Raw genomic sequence first — 26,869 nt, 5'->3', positions numbered from 1 at the left:
AATGTCTTTCTCTCCTTCCCTCCCTCTCACCTACCTTATATTCTTACATACAGTTATGCAAATCATAACCTGGTGAGACTTGTAAGAGCTCAGAGGGAATTAAAGGTCTGTTGTTTCATCAGGGTGTCCTCTTCCTACCTAGTTAAGCATTACATATGGAAGGTATTTTAGAAAAAAATCTACTGGCAGTGGCATTTTATTAGGATAGTCTTATGGAGGATTTACATCAACCAGCTAACATGGGTAATAGCCTCCATCATCACAGAATGACAGTATTACTCCCTTGATTTCCACAAAGAAGTTCCTCAGTGCACATCACTGGCATATTAGTGTATCCTCATTAAATTTCAAAATTTTTACTTCCCAATGAAAATTGTATATGCAAAGCACATCTGTTGACCTACCAGAACACAACAAAAGTAAAATCTACTAATTTATTTAAACGTTTTCATGTAATCCAGGAAATCATGTAAACCCAGGAAAATGAATTAGATCAACAGGCTCACACAACTGATACCTTCACAGATTCTGTTACAGACTTTCACAGCATCTTAGGTTAATGTTTTTGCTGACCTTTTTTCCAGTGACACTTCAAGCACTTCTGCACCAAATAGTTGCAAAATATACAGATTATAGCTGTGACAAATCATGACCAGGAACCCAGTTAATGTCATTTCTATTGTAACCTTAAATAATCTCCTTCTACATTACTGAAGAGTGCCTAAAAAAAATTACTATATTCCTTACATGAAAGAATCTCATTTGACTGTATTCAAGGGAACTTGAAAAATGTGATCAAATTTTACAACACAGAATAGAAAAGAAACAGAAATGTAAGTTTAAATGTTTTCTTCCATAACTTTGGGACATAAATATATATCACACACTTACTATTTTAGTCTTTCAATTTGGCCCAGAAAAAACAAACATAGAATCACAGAATCATAGTACAGCTCAGTTTGGAAGTGACCTCAAAAGATCATCTACTTCCACCTTTTGCGGGAAAGGAAGCCTAGATGAGATTATCTAGCACTCTGGCCGTGTCTAGTTACACTGAAAGTGTAAATGAAGTACATGAAAACACAAGTTGTAAGTGACAGTTAAAACAACTACTCCTTCAGCCATCTCAACTGGCGGTCAAAAAGATCAAGTGCTTCTAGCACATAGAACATATTGCTGAGCTCCACAGCTTTTCCATAACATTTGAGCAAGGGAAGAGTGATATATGTCTAGTGACCAAGGTATCTAGAAAATGCATTATTCTCTGTTCCCATTGATATATAAGCATTTTATATGTATAACAGAATACAACATAAAGCAGCAAAGATGGACTTCTTCCCTAGTGGCTATTTGTTTACAGAGGTATTTTAGCTTGTCTTATTATTTTAGAAGACTGAGCTTAGGCTGAACCACAAGTGTCTGTCCAACCTCACATCTTATTGGGCAGTAAGCCCATCAAAAAGTGGGCTATATTCTAATATTTATAATCCTTTCCCTCATCTACTCACTTCTTCTTAGTGAATTTCTAGCAAGTCAAAGGCATTAAAAAATGCAATAAACAAGACTTCAATAAACATAATAGCCTACACATTGCAGTTTGCAAAATGTGGCGTAAAATTGCATTACTCGTATTTTCACTGTGCTTGTGCCCAGCTTCCATCCTTGGTTTGGAGATGGCAGGCAAAGGTAGTTTATTTACAGATAGTCTTACTATTTACAGGTAGTCTAAACTGAAAAATAGAAAAAAAAAAAAAAAGGCAGTAGTCAGTTGTCCCCAGGACTTTTATTTGAACAAGAAGTACATTCCTCCCATAGTTTTTGATGCTTCTCTTATGTCCGCATGGTGGTTTGCAGAGTACCAAATCTCTGTTGTTAAAAATCACTCTGCACTGCCGGAAAAACACAACTGAGGACCTGGAATTAAGTCTTCTGACTTCTGAACATAAAGGAAAGGAAATTAAAAGAAGTTTTAGAATGGGAGAGCTGGCCAAGCTGTAATTTAGACATTGTCAAAGGTTTGCTCTGGAAGGCTGGAGGCCAAGCTGCTAAGACTCCCAATGCTTGACAAGAAGAAAAAACTCCTTGAGTATCTTCTAAAAACTAGGCTTGACCTGTCTCTTCTGACTGACCTTTCTTTTCAGGAAGGGATGTGGAGGGATGAGGGAAAGGGACCAACACATACACACTGTGATAAATAAAAGGGTTAAAAAGAATCTTACTGTTTCATATGCTATTAACTACTGCAGCTTCCACAACTTTAGTTTATGAAATATTCATTTTGGCACAAGTACTGGAATAAAAATTTCCTTAAAAATAAACTGAAGCTTTATCATGTATGTATATATGTATTTATATGCACAGAAAATAATCATATTTTGTAAGGGAAAGAACTGAAAGGAGAAGGGAAGATGAAAATTTATTTTAGATTCATGTAGCTAGATCCTGTTAATGTGGAACTGTTGTCCTATTGACAGAAAAAAAGCCAATACGGTACTTCTCACTATACAAGAAAGAACCCTCTGAGTGCCCTGTGCAGCTATTTGTGTCCTATATACTGTTATCTGCAAGAACCACAAATTTAGTTCAAGAGGTCTTTCCAAATTTATCCTTTTTCCTACAGAAATTTTGCTGACCATTTTCTTATTGTATAAACTATTATTAGAAGGAAATACAAATAGCATATGTAGCTACATTTAATCTGTGGATACATGTTTATTTTACCAGACCATATTACCTGGCCCATGCACCAGTACAGGCTAGGGGCTGACTGGCTGGAGAGCAACTTAGCAGAAGAGGATTTGAGAGTCCTGGTGAACACAAGGTTGACCATAAGCCAACAATCCCTCATGGAAAAGAAGGCCAACAGCCTCCTGGGCTGCACAGGGCAAAGGGTCCCTTCCATTCTGTCAGTCTGTGATCTTTTCAGCATATGTCATTTTGTCCTGACTTGTATTCATTCATAATTTTACTTCAAAACATTTAAATTCTTCTGTTATTAAATTCTTCTAGAAGTTTTGCATCTTTAGAAATGTAAGCATTGTAAATCCAATTTAACAAGTTTTTACAGTCATAACCATTAGGGTTTCAGAAAGTTCAGCATATTATATACCTTCCTAAACATACGGTACTCAATGTACTGCAACAAGTTAAAGATCAGTTTAGCAATAAGGGTCTTCATAATATTCACTAGTCTGTGCATCTCCTGAAGCCAAACAGCTAATAAAGATGCCACTAGTCAGTAAAAGTTGCCCTAAGTTTACGTGGCTAAGCCAATGCATTTTGTTTTGTTTAGTTAGAAATAAATGTCCATCCCTCAATAACTGCCATAAAAAGAAATAATGTCCAAGTTCAAAATGATTTAGGATCTTTCTGTAATGACTTAATATTTCCTCCTTCCAAAACAAGGCAGTATATTACAACAGCCCAATCTGAAAGGAACTGGGTTAGTCAGGAGAGTCTACCAGACGCCACTGGTCACAAATAATACTCAAATGACAAAATGCCAAGAGTACGTGGAAAAATAATGCCACAAAACAAAAGCAGTCCAAAATAATTCCAGAAATCATTTGAAGTTTATAAAATTTTAGTTAAATTAGGTTTAAACTTTGTTTTAAGTACTTTTTCAGGCTCTATTCTATTTTCTTTCAGCAGTCTAACATTAATGGATGGCTCATGCAGTTATCGATAGTGAATGAAAGATATTTATATTACCTGTTGGTGAATCTTCCAGCTTATTTCCCCTCAAACTTCTCTAGCACACATTATAACCTATACTTAGGATCATAACACTGCTCTTCTGCAAGGATCATCTTTTTTTTTATGTCTTTGTACTATGCTTAGCCTGGTGGGGTAACAGTCTATGAGTGGAATCGCTAAATGCTTCCAAAAAAAATATTACCTAATTTTACTAAATATTATCTTAACAATAATGATATTACTCAATATCACTTTAACACAAACATTAAATCACTAGCTTCTCTAGCAGAAGATGTGATATGTTACACCTTCCTGAGTCTAATCACATGCTGCTGCCAAAAGCACATTTCCATTCTGCCTCCCACCAGATCTCATGAACATGTAGCTGCAGGGCAAATGGGATAAACTTGATGATCCAGTGAAACCCTGGATCCCATAATTCACTTTTGTTAGTTAATTCTCCATAAGAGAAATCAATGTGACCCATCTGCATGCTGCAAAAGTTCAAAGCGGGGCTGAAACCTGCAGGTCCCTGAGGGCTCAGGTGGGGATTAGATCCTCAGTTAGATTTGATTAGCTTTAAAAAGAAACTGCACCCCGACAGAGCTGAAAGTGACTTCAGCAGAGCACTGGTTGATCATGATAAGCATGGAAATAAACTGGTTGATCTTGCACATAAATACTGTCGCATAACTGTATTGATTTTTAGTTTATCCTAATAGTCAGGCTACTGATGGAAACAACTTGGCAGTACAGATATCCAATCCTAGTTTCAGAAACACAAGAGTAAGAATCATGCTTAATTGCAATGTGCTGACACCCACCAGTCAAACAAGCAGAGCAACTTAGGAAAACATGCCACAGGAAAGAGTCCTTGATTAGAGTCCTAGCCTTGGATGCAGACTCAATTTCTTTCTCTCCCATAAACCTCTCAAGGTAATTTAGTGCTACTAAATCCACAGAATGACTGTCATCATTCTTACACCAAATATCAGAAGCCCCAAACTTAAAATGTCTGGGCCTGAATACATAAAAGGCTTAACATAACTCAGTGAAGGAATTAGCTGCCTTAAATTAAGCATGTCTAAATAATGTCTAATTTTTTAAATCTTAGTCAAAGGGCAGAATAGAAAATCAAGAGCTAGACACAGAGGAAACATACAATGCCTGAGAATTAGAGGTAAGGAAAGAGACTCATGCTCCAGGTGGGAAGTCATCAAAAGCCAAGCAGTGGGAAATACAATTAACAAGAGATGTGAGATCATCTTCCTTAGAGCTTTGACTCCTGACCTGCTTGTAATCTGAAGCCGTGATTTTGGTGTGCCAAGGACTGCACACAACTCATCTTTCCAAGAGACAACTGGGGGCAGGGGATGGCACCTTATTTCTCCTATAAAAGGCAGTAACTACTCCCTAGGTGAGCTCCAGAATACAAGTCCTTTTCCTGGAGAGTTGGTGTTGGCCTCAGTGAGCTCTGTAGACCAGGGACCATGCTCACAGTCTGGGACTGGACTGCACCATGCAGTCTGTCTCTTCTGAAGTCTGACTGCTCTGCAGGCAGCAGTGCCAGAGCAAGACCCTGATGCAGCTGCCTAAGAGTTGGCTGTTCCCCAAAGTCTGGCTTCTGGGTCCCTTTCCCTTTGAGTACCTCTACGAGAAACAGTCACATAAAATGGTGAAATAAAATTTTTACCTTTCCTTGGTGTTGGCAATAGAGCTACAGTACAAAAACAACAAACGTAATTGCAAGAAAAATGTTAAGGAAAATGAAAGATCAAAACCTAAAGAGTGAATTTTCTCATGTCACCCAGCCCAACACATGTTCCAGGCCATGAAACAAGGGAGAAACTTTGCTGCCTCTTTCCTAGTCACCTTCCAAACTGCCTTACAACCAGCACTAGCTAGGGGTTAAGATGTTCAAGCAGAGACCTGCAGTCACACACCGTGAGAAGTTGCTTTAAGGATAGGTTTTGCAGTTTCAATGGTTAAAAGGATTCCTTCTTCTGCCCCTATTCTCAGTCTTGACTATTTCATGCATCTGGCAGAGGTTTTACAACATATGCTCAGCAGGCTGCTTCTTCCCCTCCTTTTATAAGGAAAACCCAACCAAATAGAAAAAAATTAATGTCTGAGGGTCAGAGGAGAAAAGCCATTCACTACTTCTAAAAGAAAGAAAAAATAAAAAAGTTAAGAAAACTCTAATGTTTTCATCTGCTTCTCATCAGAGAAGCACTGGTTTAAATTTAGATTGACTGCATTGAAATAGCACCTTTGAAGGAATTCAGAAAGATGACTGGGGGCCTGCAGCATCTCTCTTATTAGGAGAGGCTGAGGGACGTGGGTCTTTTTAGTCTAGAGAAGAGAAAACCAAGGGGGGATCTGAACAATGCCTATAAATACTTAAAAGGAGGGTGTCAAGAGGATGAAGCCAGTCTTTTTTCAGTGGTGCCCAGTGACAGGACAAGGGGAAATGGGCACAAACTTGAATGTAAGAAGTTCCATATAAACATGAGGAGGAAATTCTCTACTTTGAGGGTGGCAGAGCACTGGAATAGGCTGGCCAGGGAGGTCATGGAGTCTTCTTCTCTGGAGACATTCAAAACCTACCTGGACACATTCCTGTGCAACCTGGTCTAGGTGGACCTCCTTTTGCAGGTATGTTGGACTCGATGATGTCCAGAGGTCCCTTCCAACCCCGTGTGATTCTGTGACCCTGTGATTCTGTGAAAGGTCTCTTTTCCCAAGTAACAGGTGACAGGACAAGAGGAAATGGCCTCAAGCTGCACTAGGGCAGGTTTAGATTGGATATTAGGAAAAATTTCTTCACTGAAAGTTTTATCAAGCATTGGAACAGGCTGCCCCGGGATGTGGTTGAGTCACAATCACTGGAGGTATTTAAAAAATGTGTATGTTTAAAAGGACATGGTTTAGAGATAACTTGGTAGTGTTACGTTAAGGGTTGGACTTGATGATCTTAAAGGTCTCTTCCAACCAAGCAATTCTTTGATTCTATGAAATCATGACCACTACAAAAAAAAAAAAGGTTTATTAAAGAAACTACACCAAGCCCCCCTACTTTAAAGGAAAGACATAATTTTGGTCTTTTAAAATTAAAACTATGATAACGACAAATCGGGAATTCATGCTGTAAGCCAAGGTGACACTGAAGACACTCAACCTCCAAGGAGAACAGCTGGGAAAAGCGCTTGCTCCTGCCTGCCTCACTTGCCAGAGCCCATTCAGCGGCAGAGCTTCCTCACAACGCCCAGACAGCTCAGGGGCAGCCACCACCGATCTGCCCCACATTGCCCTGCTCTGCCCCACATTGCCCTGCTCTGCACCACACGCTGCTGCGGGCACCCAGCAGAGCAGCTGGCCCTGCCTGGGGCAGCAGGCACAATGAGCCAGTCGCCTGATTCTCACAGCGGGAGAAGAAAAGCCATTCTCTCCTCACTCTCCTATATCCTATCTCCTATACCGCCCCACAATTTAAATGAAATTGCAGATCTGCTTCTTTGCGACTCAAGACTCTAGTATAATAAAATGAGCTTCATGCGTTCCCCTTAACCTGCCTCACAGCTGGCATTTCAGTGAGCTGCATCTTCATAAACAGCCTGTGCTTTAGACCTATACATTCTAAAACCTTCTTATAACCTTTTAAACTTTTTCTTAGACAGATACCTCAGCGGGGAATGCCATGAGCCTCCCCACCATCTTACAATGTTTATGCTAAGATTTGGATAGAACAGATTGAATATTCTAAAATGGGCACATGATGAAGCAGGAAACAAGTAAGTACCTCTTAGCAATTGACTCTCCTACTTCTGTTACATTGGGTCTTTCACATTTGGCCTTATCTACTGAAAGATGCAAACTTTCTTCTTTCTTTTTTTTTTTTTTAATCTCAGGACAGTATTTTTTGTCAAAATGGATCTTAACCTAGAACAACAACTAGTTGCCAGAGGTAGCTGGGTTTTCTTGTTAGCTCATTACTCAGTGACCATTTCTGAGATGCTTTTGTCTAAGTAGGTCCTAAGTAGGACTCACAAAAGTCTGGAAAATGCAACCTCATCCATTACTTTTTTTCTCTCTCATTTCTCTAGTACAATAGTGGTTCATAACAGAGTCTCTGCTCCTTAAGTTCTCAAGTCCATATTTTTACATCCCCACAGAAATCCCATATACTGAAGAATTTCAAGCAGTTCAATAAGGTTTTGTGTTTCTGAATTAATTGAAAGAGCAATAAAATACGCAAAACCATTTCCAGCATTACTTGCCTCTAATGTCTTCTCAGTTCAGTTCTCTTGTTACTGCTGATTTTTCTGTAAAACTGGGCAATACTATTGCCTTCCTAAGTATAAAAAGTATACACTTAGAAAATCACATCATTGATTGCTAAACACAGGTTTGTTTGTGAAGGAGCTAGATCAGAACACTGAGCTTAGTAAAGTAAATAACTGAGGAGGAGTTTTGGCTATAAACGCTATTACTGATGAAATTCATATGAAAAATGTTCTGACATTGTTTGAGGATATGCTGCACAAATAGAAAAAATCTAGTGTAATCTAAAGGTTTTCACAAAGTTTGCACCAACCCTCTGTGCTACAAGAATGATCCTAGAAACAAAATGTTTGTCTCTGCCTCTGCCTTGAATGTCCTCTGCCTCAATAATTAATGCCAATACATAAATTTCATACTACAATAATCACTTAATTATTTTCTCAAAGACCTAAATATTCCAGAAATGTCAATTCAGAATAAAGCTAATTTTCACTTACAGTCCCCCAAACAGGAATGCTTACGTTTCTGGAGTGACTGGAACCTCGATTTAACACAAGGCAACAGACTCCAAGAGACCTTATGCCCCTGGGTCACTGTAACTGTCAATGTCAAGCAGTCACTTCCAGAACAGTGTTGACAAAGGGTACAAGCCATATGCTGTCTGTATTGCAACAGTTTCCTGAAAGAAATCTCTGTCTATAACTTACACGTGTGAAGCAGTTACTCACTTAAATCTCAAATTCTGTTTTGCAGTGGAAAAAAATTCACTTTGGCATTCACATGGGCATCCATCCCAAGTTTAAATAGGGGGTCTTCACTAATTTTGCTGAAGATCCTCCATACTAATTGCAAATCTGTGTCTATATTTGCAAGAAAACTATGCTATGGGATCCCAAGCCTTAATTTCTTTCACACAGGACTTAGAAGGATTTCAGTGCTCTATCAGAATAATTTGGAAATGAATCCACACTCTGGCCTTGTTCTTGAGTCTTTCTGCAGATGCAAATGCAAATGCTGCAAATTGGTTAGTTCCTTCCTCTTAAATATAAAAAAAAAAAAAAAGAGTAAGCTTTCATTCTAATTAGAGATATTAGGCAAACACTTCTTCCAAAGAATTTCACCTTTCATTGCATTTTGTGATAATCTGATATGAATTATTTTTCTAAATCCGTCACTGATCTTATATAGGAAAGCTGAGTTCTAAAATACGAATTTGTTTCATACAGTTTGCTTCACTTGCTTTTTACTCTACTCAGTAGCTAACTAGTTTCTTTCACTTCTGGGTCCAGCCCAACAGCAGAACAAGAAAAAGGGAAATACGGCTCCCATAGTATTTTAAATCCGTTTTCACAGGAGATACAAAGTTAGGTGTTCAGAGCACTAACAACATCCCTTTGAAACAGAAAGCTCTGGATTTTGTGGGGAGATACCATCCCCTGGCAGCATGAAAGCTTTATGCCTACAACACTGTAGAGAAAGGAATACTTCAGGCACAATGACAGTGAGATCTTAATAGGAAGAAGATTACACTTCCACTGGGTATTGTAAGCATAAGGCTTTTCTGTGCCTGAAGATAACACAATTTTACCAATTCTTCTAAGTTACCTTCAGACGTGTTTGTTATTTACTATTGGAATGGTAAATTCTGTCATATGAATGACGTTAATCCTTAGAGTCCAGCCTTTTGCCTATACTCCTTTTATGTGTGCTCCTACTAGGCACTGTTCTCACATGGTGAAATATTTGATTCATTAAAAATAGTTAAATTCAAACAGTATTATACTTTGCAATAGTTAATTTTCTTAGCGCATTTTCAGTAGCATTACAGAAGGCAACAGACTAAAGAATTCATAGTGTATTGAAGTGGAAGGCGCTAATACCAATTTCATTTAGGTCTTTTTAGGTCACCTAAAAAGAATTTCACTTTATACATTTTAATTTTTTCCTGGTCAGAATCCTTGGCAACTTTATTAATAATATATACAAAAATATTAGAATGAATTAATCCCCTTGCTTACAGGACCTGTGGCCTTTATATGAGCCCAGGTGGATGACAGGAACCAAGAGACTGTGGAACGGAGACCAAAACCTACCCACTGAGACAGAGAGAGTGGGGAGACCCAACTGACCCTGCATGCACAGACACACACCAAAGCCCAGTGCTATCCTTTGCTCGAAGTGCAAGATTTAGCTGATTCCATGGATGGATTTATAGCACAGATTTTACTTCTCACACAGAGATTTACTGAGCTGTAACGAACTATGAGAGACCCTGGAAACTGGTTGCTGGTGCTAGTCCTGTGAGATTGCTGAGCTCCACTGACAGGCTGGCTGAGATGAGGGCACTGCCTCTGGTCTGAATTTTTACAGTAGCTGCCAACAGACACACACTACAGATTTAACACGTCATGTTATTTGAAACTACGTACACACTTTTTTTTTTTTTTAATCTCAGGACAGTATTTTTTGTCAAAATGGATCTTAACCTAGAACAACAACTAGTTGCCAGAGGTAGCTGGGTTTTCTTGTTAGCTCATTACTCAGTGACCATTTCTGAGATGCTTTTGTCTAAGTAGGTCCTAAGTAGGACTCACAAAAGTCTGGAAAATGCAACCTCATCCATTACTTTTTTTCTCTCTCATTTCTCTAGTACAATAGTGGTTCATAACAGAGTCTCTGCTCCTTAAGTTCTCAAGTCCATATTTTTACATCCCCACAGAAATCCCATATACTGAAGAATTTCAAGCAGTTCAATAAGGTTTTGTGTTTCTGAATTAATTGAAAGAGCAATAAAATACGCAAAACCATTTCCAGCATTACTTGCCTCTAATGTCTTCTCAGTTCAGTTCTCTTGTTACTGCTGATTTTTCTGTAAAACTGGGCAATACTATTGCCTTCCTAAGTATAAAAAGTATACACTTAGAAAATCACATCATTGATTGCTAAACACAGGTTTGTTTGTGAAGGAGCTAGATCAGAACACTGAGCTTAGTAAAGTAAATAACTGAGGAGGAGTTTTGGCTATAAACGCTATTACTGATGAAATTCATATGAAAAATGTTCTGACATTGTTTGAGGATATGCTGCACAAATAGAAAAAATCTAGTGTAATCTAAAGGTTTTCACAAAGTTTGCACCAACCCTCTGTGCTACAAGAATGATCCTAGAAACAAAATGTTTGTCTCTGCCTCTGCCTTGAATGTCCTCTGCCTCAATAATTAATGCCAATACATAAATTTCATACTACAATAATCACTTAATTATTTTCTCAAAGACCTAAATATTCCAGAAATGTCAATTCAGAATAAAGCTAATTTTCACTTACAGTCCCCCAAACAGGAATGCTTACGTTTCTGGAGTGACTGGAACCTCGATTTAACACAAGGCAACAGACTCCAAGAGACCTTATGCCCCTGGGTCACTGTAACTGTCAATGTCAAGCAGTCACTTCCAGAACAGGGTTGACAAAGGGTACAAGCCATATGCTGTCTGTATTGCAACAGTTTCCTGAAAGAAATCTCTGTCTATAACTTACACGTGTGAAGCAGTTACTCACTTAAATCTCAAATTCTGTTTTGCAGTGGAAAAAAATTCACTTTGGCATTCACATGGGCATCCATCCCAAGTTTAAATAGGGGGTCTTCACTAATTTTGCTGAAGATCCTCCATACTAATTGCAAATCTGTGTCTATATTTGCAAGAAAACTATGCTATGGGATCCCAAGCCTTAATTTCTTTCACACAGGACTTAGAAGGATTTCAGTGCTCTATCAGAATAATTTGGAAATGAATCCACACTCTGGCCTTGTTCTTGAGTCTTTCTGCAGATGCAAATGCAAATGCTGCAAATTGGTTAGTTCCTTCCTCTTAAATATAAAAAAAAAAAAAAAGAGTAAGCTTTCATTCTAATTAGAGATATTAGGCAAACACTTCTTCCAAAGAATTTCACCTTTCATTGCATTTTGTGATAATCTGATATGAATTATTTTTCTAAATCCGTCACTGATCTTATATAGGAAAGCTGAGTTCTAAAATACGAATTTGTTTCATACAGTTTGCTTCACTTGCTTTTTACTCTACTCAGTAGCTAACTAGTTTCTTTCACTTCTGGGTCCAGCCCAACAGCAGAACAAGAAAAAGGGAAATACGGCTCCCATAGTATTTTAAATCCGTTTTCACAGGAGATACAAAGTTAGGTGTTCAGAGCACTAACAACATCCCTTTGAAACAGAAAGCTCTGGATTTTGTGGGGAGATACCATCCCCTGGCAGCATGAAAGCTTTATGCCTACAACACTGTAGAGAAAGGAATACTTCAGGCACAATGACAGTGAGATCTTAATAGGAAGAAGATTACACTTCCACTGGGTATTGTAAGCATAAGGCTTTTCTGTGCCTGAAGATAACACAATTTTACCAATTCTTCTAAGTTACCTTCAGACGTGTTTGTTATTTACTATTGGAATGGTAAATTCTGTCATATGAATGACGTTAATCCTTAGAGTCCAGCCTTTTGCCTATACTCCTTTTATGTGTGCTCCTACTAGGCACTGTTCTCACATGGTGAAATATTTGATTCATTAAAAATAGTTAAATTCAAACAGTATTATACTTTGCAATAGTTAATTTTCTTAGCGCATTTTCAGTAGCATTACAGAAGGCAACAGACTAAAGAATTCATAGTGTATTGAAGTGGAAGGCGCTAATACCAATTTCATTTAGGTCTTTTTAGGTCACCTAAAAAGAATTTCACTTTATACATTTTAATTTTTTCCTGGTCAGAATCCTTGGCAACTTTATTAATAATATATACAAAAATATTAGAATGAATTAATCCCCTTGCTTACAGGACCTGTGGCCTTTATATGAGCCCAGGTGGATGACAGGAACCAAGAGACTGTGGAACGGAGACCAAAACCTACCCACTGAGACAGAGAGAGTGGGGAGACCCAACTGACCCTGCATGCACAGACACACACCAAAGCCCAGTGCTATCCTTTGCTCGAAGTGCAAGATTTAGCTGATTCCATGGATGGATTTATAGCACAGATTTTACTTCTCACACAGAGATTTACTGAGCTGTAACGAACTATGAGAGACCCTGGAAACTGGTTGCTGGTGCTAGTCCTGTGAGATTGCTGAGCTCCACTGACAGGCTGGCTGAGATGAGGGCACTGCCTCTGGTCTGAATTTTTACAGTAGCTGCCAACAGACACACACTACAGATTTAACACGTCATGTTATTTGAAACTACGTACACATGCACACACACACACACACAAAAAAAAAACCAAAAAAAACAAAAAAAAAAACCCACCCTGAAAAGTGCAATTCTAGTATAAAGCTGTACGTGTCAGCAAATTACAGTTGCAATCCCAAACTCTCGCCCTTCCAAAACTCCCCCCACCAATTCTGCAGAAGTGCTAGATTATTTTGATAGTAAGTTATCTGTGACAATAATAAAAATATGCTCATTTCTCACCAAGAAAGAAAATAATACATGGCTCAAACTAATTAACACAGATTAGAGTACAGACATCAAATAAAACCAGAGATGTAAACCAATTCTGCATCAGCTGTTTTAAGACCTCATGAAGGAGTTAGGACCATTCAACAGACTTGCTAGTGAAACAGAGGGAGGCTGAAAACCTCACAACCCTCTATTTCCAGAACCAGTTAGCTTTCATTCCAAATCAAAACATCATTCTTCCAATGATTCTCTTCAAAGATTGAATTTCTACCAGTATAAATTTAATAAAAGCAGTTTAGAATCATGACATGCTGCCATAAGAACTGAATTTGCAGCAGCAAACCCTATTAGAAGACCCATTCAAATAAAAGCCTGCTTTCTGACTCTGTCCCAACAATCTCAGACACAAAGTTTGCAAAATAGCAGCAGCAAAAAAAATAAAGTACCAAATCTAGTGAAATTTCCCTCAAGAAAAATAATGGTGTTTGTCAAAATCTGCAATTTCATTGAAGTTATTTAATATTAATTTTATTTCCCTTACTGGTTATATTGTCTCATTAGTGCAACAGTCAAACAATACCCACAGTTAATTCGAAAAGATATGCTTTTAAATATATTTGCACAGATTTTTTTTTCCTTTCAGAATTACTTACCAAGTGTTTGTGAAAATTGAAAGAAGAATTTTTAAAAGCCCATAGTTTGCTGCACGTGTTTTGTGTGATGACAACTATTAGGTTCAACGTGTGGTGTTCCCACGTGCCTTATGTTTCCACTAACAAATCATTGAGGGAACATATTCCTGTAGCCAAATACTACTTCAGCAGCAGTAGTTGTCCAGCATTTTACCAATAACCTTGCATTAGGACAGACCACTAAAGGACCCAAAACTGCTATCCTGGGGTATCAGGTCATCACTCGGTCAACAGGAACTGGGAACAGGTGATACAAGTTGCCCTACTGCAAGTGAGACCTCTTCAGTTCTTTCATAAATGATGTTTGGTTTAGAAAAGTGGTTGAATAGAGGGTGTTTTGATGAGCATTATGTTGAGAAACTATCAGTATGCGCAGGGAGAAGGAAAAAACCTTTTTGTCCCTCAGATTTGGCTGAACAAGGGAATGAACCATCCCACAGGATGTCAGAGAAGGAAGAATCATCTGCGCTTAATGTTGCAGCATCCCCTCTTCCTAAAGAAGTTTAATATAACACATCAAATCTGGGGGGAAAAGGCAGTCGTCTCAGAATCCATGCAATAGAGTATCAAAGAAGCAGCTACCATATCTTTCTAAAAGCTGTTAGTGTATTCAGTGGGACTGAAATGAAAAAGGCTGAAAACATTACACAGGAATGCTTTCACACAGGAAAAAAACAGGGAGGGGAGGAAAGTACTCTTTGAATTACAGGTACAGGTAAACCAAATGGCTTGTAGAGCTATAATTCACCAGCACAGCTAACATACTCGCTGCAGCCAAGATACAATGGGTTAAAACCAGCTTTTCTTAATTTAATATATATCTAATAATACAGGAGGCAGGGAGTTTAAAGCCACCCAACTTCATTCCCAGAGCAAATAAGTCACTGCTACAGAACAAAAGTATGATCTCACCACTTGCTTCGTTCGGTGTGTTGTGACAAATTACTGAAGAACTCCAATTCTTCAGTACCACATCTATTCAAGAATATTTATAGGCTCCCTCTACCTGCTAATCCCCTCCTTTTCGCTAAAAAAGACACATCTCCAAGGATGACTAACTGGAAAGGGGAACACAGGCATCCTTATTGGTAATTACAGCTGCAGTACACTGCCAGCCTCATGGGCTCGCGTCTTCCTCCAGGGCTCCAGGTGTCACAAGTGAGATGCTCAAATTGAAGAAAACTACCGAGGGACAAGTACTGTCTCACCTCAAGTTCCAATATATTATCCAAGGGATTGATGACTAACTTTATTGTGAAGCTAAAAGCTGAAATTAGATGCTGGAAGGTTAGGTGGGAGGTAGGTAGACCTGGGTGTGGGCTCTCCTCATTAAAACTGAAGGAAGGCTCTGAGTCCTTGTAATGACTAAAAGGCCATCTAATGAGTTTTAAAATGCCCAGGAGGAAAACATGATTACAGCTTCTTAGCACGTGCTGCTCCCCTCCCCCCCCAGGAGAACAATTTGTTCTCTTGCTTATCTAAGGCAACAACTCATAAACCAACGAGATAGACTTTCTAAATTAAAACTAAAACGTGTCTAAGTGTGCTATTACAAATGCAGTCTTTGGCATATTCTTGTCTTTCTGTGTTAGGATCATGTAAAAACAGGCAAATGAGCATGATATGAGACACCTGAAGGTGCTTCTCTACACCATAAAGCATGCACCTCCCATGAATCATTGCGTCATAGCAAAGCATTGATCTAGGGTTGCAAATAATAAAAAAAAATGAACATTTTACTGCTTGTGTGGCTTCGTATTTCTCAGCTGGTTTCTGTTGGCAAGAATTTCCAAGTAAAAAACACTCCATGGCAAAGATTCAACAACCACCCACATTTTTTTTTTCTTTGTTAGTGATAACAATTCAAAGGAAGAGTCAGGTCTTTGTGAGTGTTCCACCTCTGAGGATCTAAAAATTTGATTTTTCTCCATACCAGATCAAGAAAATAAAAGCCTATTGTAAACCAAGTGGAAGAAAATAAGAACTGAAGGACAAAAATTTCTCTAGCAAACTGATGTTCTAAGCATCATATGTTTAAACATACAATGTAACCAAAAGGCATGGTCGTTGCTTAGAGGCAATGTAGAAGTTTGATAAATGCCTGTGCCAACAGATGTGGGGGAGCAGCAGTACCTGCAAAAGCAGGCAGTGCTTTTCCCTGTGATGGCATCCCCGGACAGGAATGCACAGGTAGTAAAGCTCTTCCAGAGATATTTCTTTTCTCCATTGTGTTGCCAGAATCTATCAACTCTCTGCCTAGCATGAGCTGTTGAGAGGTATCTGTAGACAAAGCATTTTGAAGTCACAGAGGATCTCTTCCTTGGTCATACCTGTCTGTCAATATTTTCAGGAGGAAAATAAATCCTTAAAAGTCTCAAAGTGTAAGCTAGAAAAAGATGAATTAAAATACTTGTAATTACTTGTAGACAAACCAAAGAAAAGCTCCAAAAGTAGTACACCACCATCAAAAAATAAACCTTTCAGTTTGTGTTAGAGTACATTTTCAGAAGTGAAACTGTGGGACATACCAAGCACTTCAAATATTGCACATTGTTGGGCATTTTAACAGCTTTTACAAATAACACTTTTGACATCCAGTAGAGCTGGTATTCCTAATGAGTATAAAAAGAAAAAAAATCCAACAAAATCCCAGGAAACTTTTCAAATGTAAATTTAACCTGACAGCAGTCTTGTAAAAATGTCAGTGATTTTGGAGTTTCCTACCAAGATCCAAACACAAATAAAATCAAAGTGGGAATAAAAGCACTGATGAATGGGTAAGCAAGGAGATTTCTCAAGCTTGTTAAAAAATAATTTTGTACACACACAAATGCATTTCATCTGTGTGAGAACTTAGGCAAAGTAACCGAATGCATAATAAATTATAACTTTTTTAAAAGCAGCACTTTTCATTCACCTTAATTTCTTAAAGGCTGACTTACTGACAAATGGATTTCTTTAAAAAAAAGGAGGAAAAAATTTCCAAATTATTTATATTAGTCAAATGATAGAATATGAAGGTTCATTAATTCAAACAAATTAAATTCCTTAATGTAGGAGCATTAATATATCAGACAGATCTTACAAATTTAACATGCTAACTTCTGACTGCTTTTGATCCACTATAAGCATTTAGTTCATTTTTTCTTGCAGGAACCTCATAGTGCAAAGATTTATAGCCCTTTAATTTTTACACTGCAATACACTCCCAGATCTCAGTGGAACTCTTCATGTCATTAAATGTAGAGGATACACATACATCTTTTGCAGTAGCAGGGCCCAATTCTCAGACCAAGCTCCAAATTCAAGTAATAAGTCAATATTTAATTGGGGGTGGGGGGGAAGCTGCCAATTGCCTTTATCATCCATTCAGTTTTCAGAATGTGTGCTCAAGAAGAAAGAGGGAAAAAACCCTCCCCTTTAGCAGAGCGTCGAGGCAAACCATTCAAGGGAAGATGTATTCTTGGTAAAGATTGACAAGTTGCAAGTCCGTGGAAAAATTAAGAATGAATATGTAAAAGAATCTCTGACTATTTTAACGTAATTCATGTTTTCATCTCAACATCTGAAAATGCAGACCTTGTTCTGTTACTATTTTTTTCCTTTTGTAGTTATAGGCACATTTTTAATTGAATGGAACTGCAGAGAAACCCTTAAAGGCAAATATTATAGTGAAAGCAGAGAAATGAGGGGACCTAAATATTTGAGGAAAGAAATCCCGAGCTAGGATTAAGGAAAAAAACCAGGCTTTTGTTGTTCTTCTAGGCCAAAATTACCTTCATTTGGCTTTGGTAATTTAGAATTTAGGCACCTCTGCTGGGGTGTAGTTCTTGATTCAGACACCGAACTTTGGGTGCCTGTGGTCCTTTTGTAGTCACTTGAGATCTAGTCAGTACCTTCAAGGGGGACAGAAGGAGTCATCTCACCATAAGCAACCACCATTGCTGGTGACCTGAACAGTCTTCTCTGCTCCCCTGGGCATACTGACTGCATCTCCATTGACTCCTGCACATCGGCATCTTCTTGAATGCCTCAGTTTGGACCTGAATCACATCCCTCATCAATGTCAGTAGTTCAGGCTTCTTTTCTAAACCCAGGGAGAAAAATAAACACCTCTCAAGAGGAGTTCATCCCTTCCAGAGTGTGTATAGAATAACTAGGATGAGCTGTCTTCCAGGGGTACCTAGCCTGCTCCCAGCACAAGGTAAGGTTCACTGGCTGACTTTGGAACAGACACACTGAAGGACACTCATCACACTTCAGAACTCTATGGTGCTATCATTTAAGGTTCAGAGCAGCAAGATAAATCCCACTACTGGGACTGTCTGGAATGGATGGCCTTTGGTAGCGGTTTGCTCTTTCCAGGTGCTACTTCACTTAAACTGGAATTCAGTCGGGCCTGCTGGAGCCTGACTGAATGGCAAGACGAGCAGTGGACGTGCAAGCCTGGCTCACTTTAGTGCCCACCTGGAGCCCATTTGTTCTTAGGCAAAGCCAGAATTTCTGCCCACACCCCATGGCTGGTGAAAGTGAAGGATTAATAACTGTAGTGTAAAAGGGATGAGCTTCCTTTCCATTTTCTGGAACTTTTGTTTCACCTCCATTACTATTAACCCCTGCTACTATTTCACCTCTGCAAAACAAAGCTCATTACTGTTTACCACAGTTCAATTTTGCACATGCTTCCTTCCCTCAGTTTCACTGTCCCCCAGGGTTCCCCATCCTACTCTGGGTCTATGACTAACCCCTGTTTCAACAAATCTGGCTGCCCACAATTCCTCCTTCTTTTATGGGCTCTGATAATAGCCTGTAAGCTACTTTTCCTCCCACTGATTACAGCGCCTCACCTGTTTTCTTTTCTCTTCCTCCTTAGATGTAGTGTCCATATAATCACAGCCCCTGTGTGGCCATTTTTCTACCTTCTGTAAAACCTTCTTCCCCCTGCCCTAACCTTTCATTGGTTTTACAGTTTCATAGGTATGCTGTTTTTCTTCAGTGTCTCAAATTCCACAGCAGGGCTTCACATTACATACTTAGAACCTAGGACTGAATACTGGCTGCCATCTCCAAGGCACAAAGCAAATACTACTCTGAGGATCAAATACCTCAAGAGTAGAAGTGAAAAACTGATGGAAGCCAACAGCCAGAACTGGTTTTGCTGCTTAGACGTGGAGGCATGCTGAAGATAAACAGAGCAATCTGTTTTCTCTGTCTACAAGTAACTTTGTCATCAAATGCATTTACTGTGAAGGGTAAGAATAAGACCAATTGCATACAGAGCCCTTTGATAATTGTACAACATAAATGTCCACTTGGAGGTGCTACGGCAGTGCCCATTGCATATTCAAGTGATTGGGAAATCTAGGCCTCATCCAGCATGACCCATCAGGCTAAGTATGCTGTTTTTCAAATGTCATGTCACTCCTTGGCACGTGTGTGCAATATTTTTAGTCCCTGGCCACATTCCTGGACCTGCTGTTTCTCTCCTGGTGGCATGGATGCGGTCAGTCTCAGCGGGGCACACAAGCAGCCTGGTGGTGACCCCACAAAAGTGTCTTTGCAAATTCACACTTGCATGTATTGATCTACTGTGGAAATGCTGCCACCTCCAAAAGAAAGCAGTGAAGGCGTGGCAGCTCACATCCAAATTCTTAGCAACTTCAGTGAAGCTGAGCTGACACTGTCATAGGTATTTCAGCAGTGGATTAAAGCCGGTATGCCGCGTACTGTTACTCAAGCTAAAGCACTTGACCAGAACTTGACCAAAACTCCAAAGTTAAAGCTCTAACTCTATGAGGAGTCCTGTAGGACTGCTGTGGCATCACGGGGGGAAAGGCTGATGGCCACGGGCTGGGCCACAGGCAGGGCAGGGGAGGCCCTGGGGGAGCTGGGCAAGGGCAGGAAGACCCCTTTGTGCCCAGAGAGTGGATTTTCGTGAAGGAAGTTTGTCATATTGTGAAATGACAAAGTCCTATTTCTGATTATTGAAATCCGAGCAGATTGCAGTTCGAGGAGACGCTGCTGCACTGTGAATCAAACTGTGCTGAACATCACATCTCATCGTATATTCTCATCTCCACAGCTGTGCTTGAAAAGAGAGACTTCATAATGAACTATGTACAGAAAAAAAGGGCACACACGATCAAACTGAATGGGTGTGGATGGATCCTGCGGCTAATCCAGCTCAGACCTTTATGGCAAGCTACTTAAACCATGGTGGGCCCCCTTCAAAAAGAAAAATCTTTCAAAGCAAACAGCATCTGCAGATCTTCTGTGGCCATCAGTGCCAGAGGCATATTTTAACCGCCTGGAACACTGCACTGCTGGCAAAGCTATGAATTTGTGGTGTGATAGTGTAAGGGAGAGCTGAAACAACAGAAATGTTTTTGATGTTCCAAAGTTAAAAAAGAAGTTTTGAGGTCTTTCAGAGTCCTTGCAGTTTATTATCACTCACTGATTAATAAACTAACGATTTAATCACTATTAATCATCAGCTAGTGAAGCAGGTAGCTTGGAATATATTTAGTAAAGATGAGGATACATCTATACACTCTACATCATTTCTGAAATTTAAGTTAGAAGAAAATTCCTGACTCCTCTGAACTCATAGGAATTTTATAACTGATCCCTCTAGTGCAAGATTTCACCAGCTATTCCGTTTGTTCATACAAGTATTGAATTCCTGGCTTTGAACTTATTTTTCTCTGCACTGGCTCAAGTGTGTTTCAAATGCACAAAAAAATAAAAAATGGAAGAGCAAGAATATACGCTGTATACTTTGTGCCTGTCACTGCAGGCATCCACCACAGTGTGAATTACAGCAGTGCAAGTCTGTAATTTCTAACAATATTGGTAGTTATATCCCATTTCAAACTTGAACAAACAAATAATAAAATGAATAATTCTGGTACAGTCAGAGCACATCCCCATGTCCTGAAATCTCCTTCCAAGCACAGAAATGATGTTTCTTTCATTCTCATCATCCTTATGATATCTGACAAATGCAATATCCCTACAACTGCCACAGTCAAAGGGTAGAAAACTCATGTTACAGTAACATGAACAGCAGACTCTGCAAGTTTGAAATCTCACACAACCAAGAATTTATTTAAAGAAAAAGGACAAACTGATATTGTAGATTTATGCATAGGCAACTTGTGGTGGCCTAATAGTTCAAGCATATATAGCATCAAGAAAAGTTGCATGCAAATGTAGTTATTTTATATTCAATAAAATTGAGATATTCAGCCCCAGGAATAATTTTAATAAAACTAAATTTTAATAATTTAACTGTAATAAAAATCATCTTTGCAACTTTTACCTGGTAAATTAGTGCTGCTTGGTTGGCAGGCAGTAATTTGTTAATCCGAAGTGGTCAAACTATTGTGATTTATGTGACTGTACTCTTTTCATGTAACCACTGTTGAATAGCAATTACTTCATAAACTTAAGACTTGGGAGAATCAGCCTCTCCCACATGGAACAACTGTGGCTCAAAATGACTGGATCACTTCATTGTTTTTTCTGATCCCCCAGCTCTTAATTGGGAGCAATCACCATTTCATACAACTTTTAGTAATCAGTGTTTGCAAATGTAAGCTGCTTTGAACCTGACAGTGCTAAGTGAGGGTAGTGGAGCACTGGAACAGGTTGCCCAGGGAGGTGGTTGAGGCCCCATCCCTGGAGATATTCAAGGAGAGGCTCGATGAGGCCCTGGGCAACCTGGTCTAGTTGGGGGTGTCCCTGCTGACTGTGGGGAGGTCAGACTAGATGACCTTTGGAGGTCCCTTCCGGCCTGGGCAATTCTATGATTCTATGTGCTACTAGCACACTGAAATTCCAGCTAAGACAAAGATCTTTCATAAATCCTCATAAACGCACCCCTACCTATCTCAGTTTAGATAAAAGCCACAACTACTTGGGTACATAAAACGTTCCATCTACAATTGCTATACAAAAAAAATACAGATGTTTGTTGGATGCTTTTTACTCCATTCTTGGAAAATCACTGTCAATGCAATAGGTTTACCTGCTCTGTGTGGATGAAGACTACTACTTGTAACAAATTCTAAGAATTTAAAACAGTAAAAGCAGAGCTGACTCCACGCCTTACATACCCTAGTGTATGTAAGGACAGATTGAGAGTTATTAATTATATTGATATTGAAAATATCTAATTTGAACTACAAATAGTTGCATTAATTATCAATGTTATCTCTCTACATTTGCAGTAGAGCAGCAGCTTTGACTCTTTTTAGCCTAGGTTTCCAGTGCTGGCAGCTGTGCAAACAGGAGGTGGCCGAGCCAAACCAGTTCCCGTTATTCAAACCCGAATTGGTGCTCTGGGAGCACCCAGTGCTCCCCACGCTTCCACCTCCCCTTGTCCAAACACCCAGCCCGCTTCCCAGGGGAACAAGAGAAGGGTCGGCAGGAGAAGAGAAAAAGGAAAGAAGAAGGTACGCATCCTCCATGTGCTCAGGGGTGCTGCCAGGGTGCAGTTAGGAGGCACCCCTGGGAACTCGGAGCTCCCACGGCTCTGATGTACACCACAGTCAGAACACCAGATGCCCCGTGATCTGTGATAAACTCATCCATTTGAACACATAGTCTCTGTAAAACTCCACATACTGACGAGGGCATAGGTTTGCATGCGACAAGGTTACAGAATTGAGCCCTACGGGCAACCCCGTGCTATTCTCATTATTGCTATCAGTATTGCATCAGTGATATTGGCAGTGATCAGATCGGATCCCTTGCACTGCACTGCGTGCAGATACACAAGATGGCAGTTTTCCACCCAGGAAGGTTTTGTGTTCTAAATTTAAACGAGATCCCATTTATAAATAGCAACAGAACAATGTGGTTAAATAGTCTCCTTTGCCAGCGTCATAATGATTCCGAATTGCATCAATGGAAGCAGAGAAAATTAACAGCTTTGCTTTAATCCTTTGTATGTTATGTTGGGGAACTTGTCAATATGACTCCATTCCCAGCACTTCTATTCCTGTAACTTGTTGTAAAGAAAACAAAATAGAATGTCCCCAAAGGCAAATTATCTAAACCAGAATGGGGCTAGGATTAAGGTAAAAAGTCCGAAGTTGAAGATACTGCTCATGGCAACTGCTGAGACTGACTGTGCTTCTTAAAAAAAACAAGCAAACAAAAAACCCCAACAAACCAATAAAAGCAAGAATCACGCAAAGGAAAAGTAAAAATTAACTTGCCTGTTTTCTAGTGGAATCTCCCTGCAGTTTAATACTGATTCCTTTTCTTTAACAGTTGGATATAGCATGCTATACAACTTGGTTTCAGTGTGGTGCTCAGTGGAAAGTGTTGGTCTCCATTATATTACTGACGCTTACAGAGGCACAGTTAAATGCCATGTAAATAACAAGCCATAGCACATACCACCAGATGGTTGTTCAAAGGCTTGTGTAGGCATCCAGAAAACCTACAAAGATAGCGTTCGTAATGGGAGTAGTTACTAAGCACACCTCTAGAAGCAAATACGAACAAATACGAAGAGTAGTGCAGGAAAACAACTGCAAAGGGAATAGGTGTGATTTATCACTGCATTACCCTAGTTACACATGACTCTAATTCCAGCAATTTTCCCAGGAATCAGTCCAATACAGTTTTGGTAGACAGAGTTAGATGGCTTTAGGCAGAGTAACACAGCAATGAATCAGATTCTTTACCAACTGTTATTACGGATTTCTCCCTGTCTAAACCTAGGAGGAATTACGATATATCTTTGAAAATAACTGCAAAATGATATCTGCGTAGTGATCACCACATATTTAGAAAGAGTAAAAGTTTCTCAAGGCTGAAAGAAAGTGGAAAAAGTTACTTTCATTACCAAAGCTGTGATGTAGTAGAAATCTGGGGAGATAAAGCCCTGCCTTGCAGAGCAACTATGTGCATGTAATCTGAGAGCCCGACCGCTCCGATGCAGAGGTGGACACTGCTACAGCCACCCTGGGGAAGAGCTGCATTATATTAAAAACAACAAAAAAACCATCCAATATGTCATGCAGGTTTGCTGTAAGCTGCTACAGGCTCGGGCTTGCTGGGAAGGGTAAAGCACAGAGACAGGCTCAGTCTTTTGTCCAGTCAAGAGGTTGCCGTCCTCATTGCCAGCAGCAACTTAGGAGGCACCTTGCAAAGACTGATTTCGTCTTCTTGTTCCTGTATCTTTTTTTTTTTTTTAATTTAATTTACTATTAAAAGTAAATCAATATATGTTCACTTGTATATAAATATATTCATTTGTATATTACGTATATGCAAGTGAAGAATATATAATAGTTTGTTTCAACTCCTCTACAAGTAAAAATTCTCATTTCTAAAGCATGCTGATGAAAAAGTGTTTTAACTAGAATGTAGTAAAGCCATCCTGTCTTTCCTTCAGTTTCTTGTTTTGAGCTTCCGTTTGTCCAGAGACATGTCACATATCATCACCTAGAGGATATGTAGATGAGATGTGTAGAATGTAGGCAACACCTAGATACCTTGAAATAAAATGATATAGCTATTGCAGCCGGGGGAGGAGTGTGGACGGTATGAGATAATATCAAGGGCTTGGATGGAATATGAACACTCTGGCAGTTTCTATCTGTAATCAGGACTTATTCTTATATGTCCAATTAAGTACACTCAAGTAGTTTCTCGACCTTCTCTTTATTTCTTGTTCCCTTTCCCAGATCTGCAGTAGGAAACTTCCTGCATGTTAAAATTCTTGCCTTTTTTTGGGAGGAGGGGAAAGGAAAAAGAAGAAAGGGGGGTTAAAAAAAAGTATTAATTTTAAGTAAAGCTACTACAATTAAAATTTATTTTATTTATAGCAGTAAGAATTATTTTTGGCAAATTCTATCTTAATTTTTCCTCATTTATTAAAACCTTTCCTTCCCCATTCTACACCCGCTTCTCTTCTACACTTAAGGATGCCCATGCTGGGACACGTATTGCAGTTTCTTCCTCCCACAACTGCCAGTAAGACACCTGGGAATCCTATAAACCAAACCTGCAAAGAGTAATCTCTGGTGATTTATAACCAGTATTTCAGTTGCAAGTGGGAAGAGGGTTCGGAATAGCCTAAGACTTCCAGAATTGCATATTTGTCATCAACAGGAAAAAAAGGAGAGAGACAAAACCAGTTTAGCTAACCAAAGAGTGTGTAAAATACAAAATAAATGCAGCAAATCCAATGTATACTCCTTGTCAAAACTGGCAGTTCTGACAAGAGGACAGAAAACACTGCCTTAACTATTTTAGGTCTATTAGGAACACCTGAAAACCAGCACATTGCAGAGGATCTTTACTAAAAGTAAGCCAAAGACACTCATGATGACAAGTAATAAAAAACTGACACTGCTTCCATAGAGGGGAAATGATGTACAATTCATTAATTCCACAGGTTTGCTCAATCTCAATGAACACAGACAAGATAAAAAACATTATTAAATTTAATTTCGCACAGCCAGCACTTACAACTAGGGTCCCTGTAGGGCTGGTTATATGACTAATGATCAATAGACAACCCCCCTCCAGATTCACTACAGAAAACCTCACTGCAAAACTTAAATTAAACCCATTTTTTTTTCTTCTTAGTTTGGAGCCTTTTTACTTGATGTAGTTTCCATCCCAAGCTTTTCCACGCTAAAGAAAGAATCAATGTAACTCCCTAATCTTAGGGACTTGATAGACTTAATCTCTGAAAGCTTTAAAGTAGGAATGCAGTTCCAATTCTCATGATTCAGCTGGAAGACCCCACCAACCACTTCAGTGCCACTTAACTTTTGCTACAAGTGGACAATATCCAGGACAGAAAACCTTGATCACCACTTCTGACCATGACTGTTTCTACTGCAGAGCACAGCTGCCATGGACTCTCAGGAGCTTAGAAAGTTAGTGGAACTAAGTGCTTTTCAATATGAACAGGTTGCAAAGCTACTGCAAAACTAAAGCCACCTCACAAAACAACATTTCACTGACATATAATGCAGTTGTGAAGGCATGAATCTCTGCAAAGTGAATTGTGAAAAAAACACCCAAACTTGTTCAGACTACATAAAGAGTGTTTTCCTGTGAAACTGCACTATATAAAGAAAAACATGAAAGTAAGATAGTACATGGACACCACAATGAGTTCACCTACCATGCAAGACTCCAGGCGACAACTGATTCCCCTTTAATTTTGTCCTCCTTGTGACTTTGTGCATATTGAAACACATGCAAGCGATCCCCAAAATTGCCTAGCACAATGCAAATGCTGGTAATTCTCCGCCTTTTTCAATTTTGTTTACTAAAATTAGTAAAAAATCAGTCCTATTCTCTTTCGTACGCTTTGCACCAGGTGGGTCCTGCAAGCAGCAAACAGTGTCGTTTTTCTTGCAACAGGTTGGTGGAGAATGTAGGGAACTCAAAAAACCAAGGCTATAAGAGCAAGAATGTGAGAGCCTGAGGGGAACAGAAATAGAAATTGTATCATTGTCACACACAGCGAACAAGAACACTCGAATATCAGGTTGGTATAAGGGTCATAACCCATGTATGCCAAAGTAGGATGGCGAAGGAGATTTCAAACCCATCAGCAAAAACAGTCAAGGTCTTTGAAGGAGAAAGACTACTAGGGCTTCTGTGGTAGAAGTACGGGCAGGAGAGTGAGGTGCTGACCCCTGGACATCTGAGGTCTTTTAAGTAAAGTTGTATGGGTTTTTGAGGGCCTTAGG

General features: G+C 39.3%; 1 protein-coding gene across 4 annotated transcripts in view; it reads right to left on the bottom strand.

Annotated features, from left to right (window-relative positions):
• Nucleotides 1-26,869, bottom strand: part of FGF14 (fibroblast growth factor 14) — a 418,625-nt gene that overhangs the window by 220,958 nt on the left and 170,798 nt on the right. For 3 of the 4 annotated variants that reach the window (XM_014944156.1, XM_014944155.1, XM_014944157.1), the window contains exon 1: nt 26,296-26,533. The exons of the other annotated variant lie outside the window; for it this stretch is intronic. In XM_014944156.1, the coding sequence (XP_014799642.1) occupies nt 26,296-26,298 (3 nt within the window). In that variant the 5' untranslated portion in view covers nt 26,299-26,533. Of the gene's footprint in view, nt 1-26,295; nt 26,534-26,869 lie in introns of those variants that run through there. 4 annotated transcript variants of the gene reach the window in all.

Source organism: Calidris pugnax, unplaced genomic scaffold (assembly GCF_001431845.1).
Source record: "Calidris pugnax isolate Ruff unplaced genomic scaffold, ASM143184v1 scaffold69, whole genome shotgun sequence".
NCBI classification, from domain to species: domain Eukaryota; kingdom Metazoa; phylum Chordata; class Aves; order Charadriiformes; family Scolopacidae; genus Calidris; species Calidris pugnax.
This window is presented reverse-complemented; position numbering and strand designations above follow the sequence as displayed.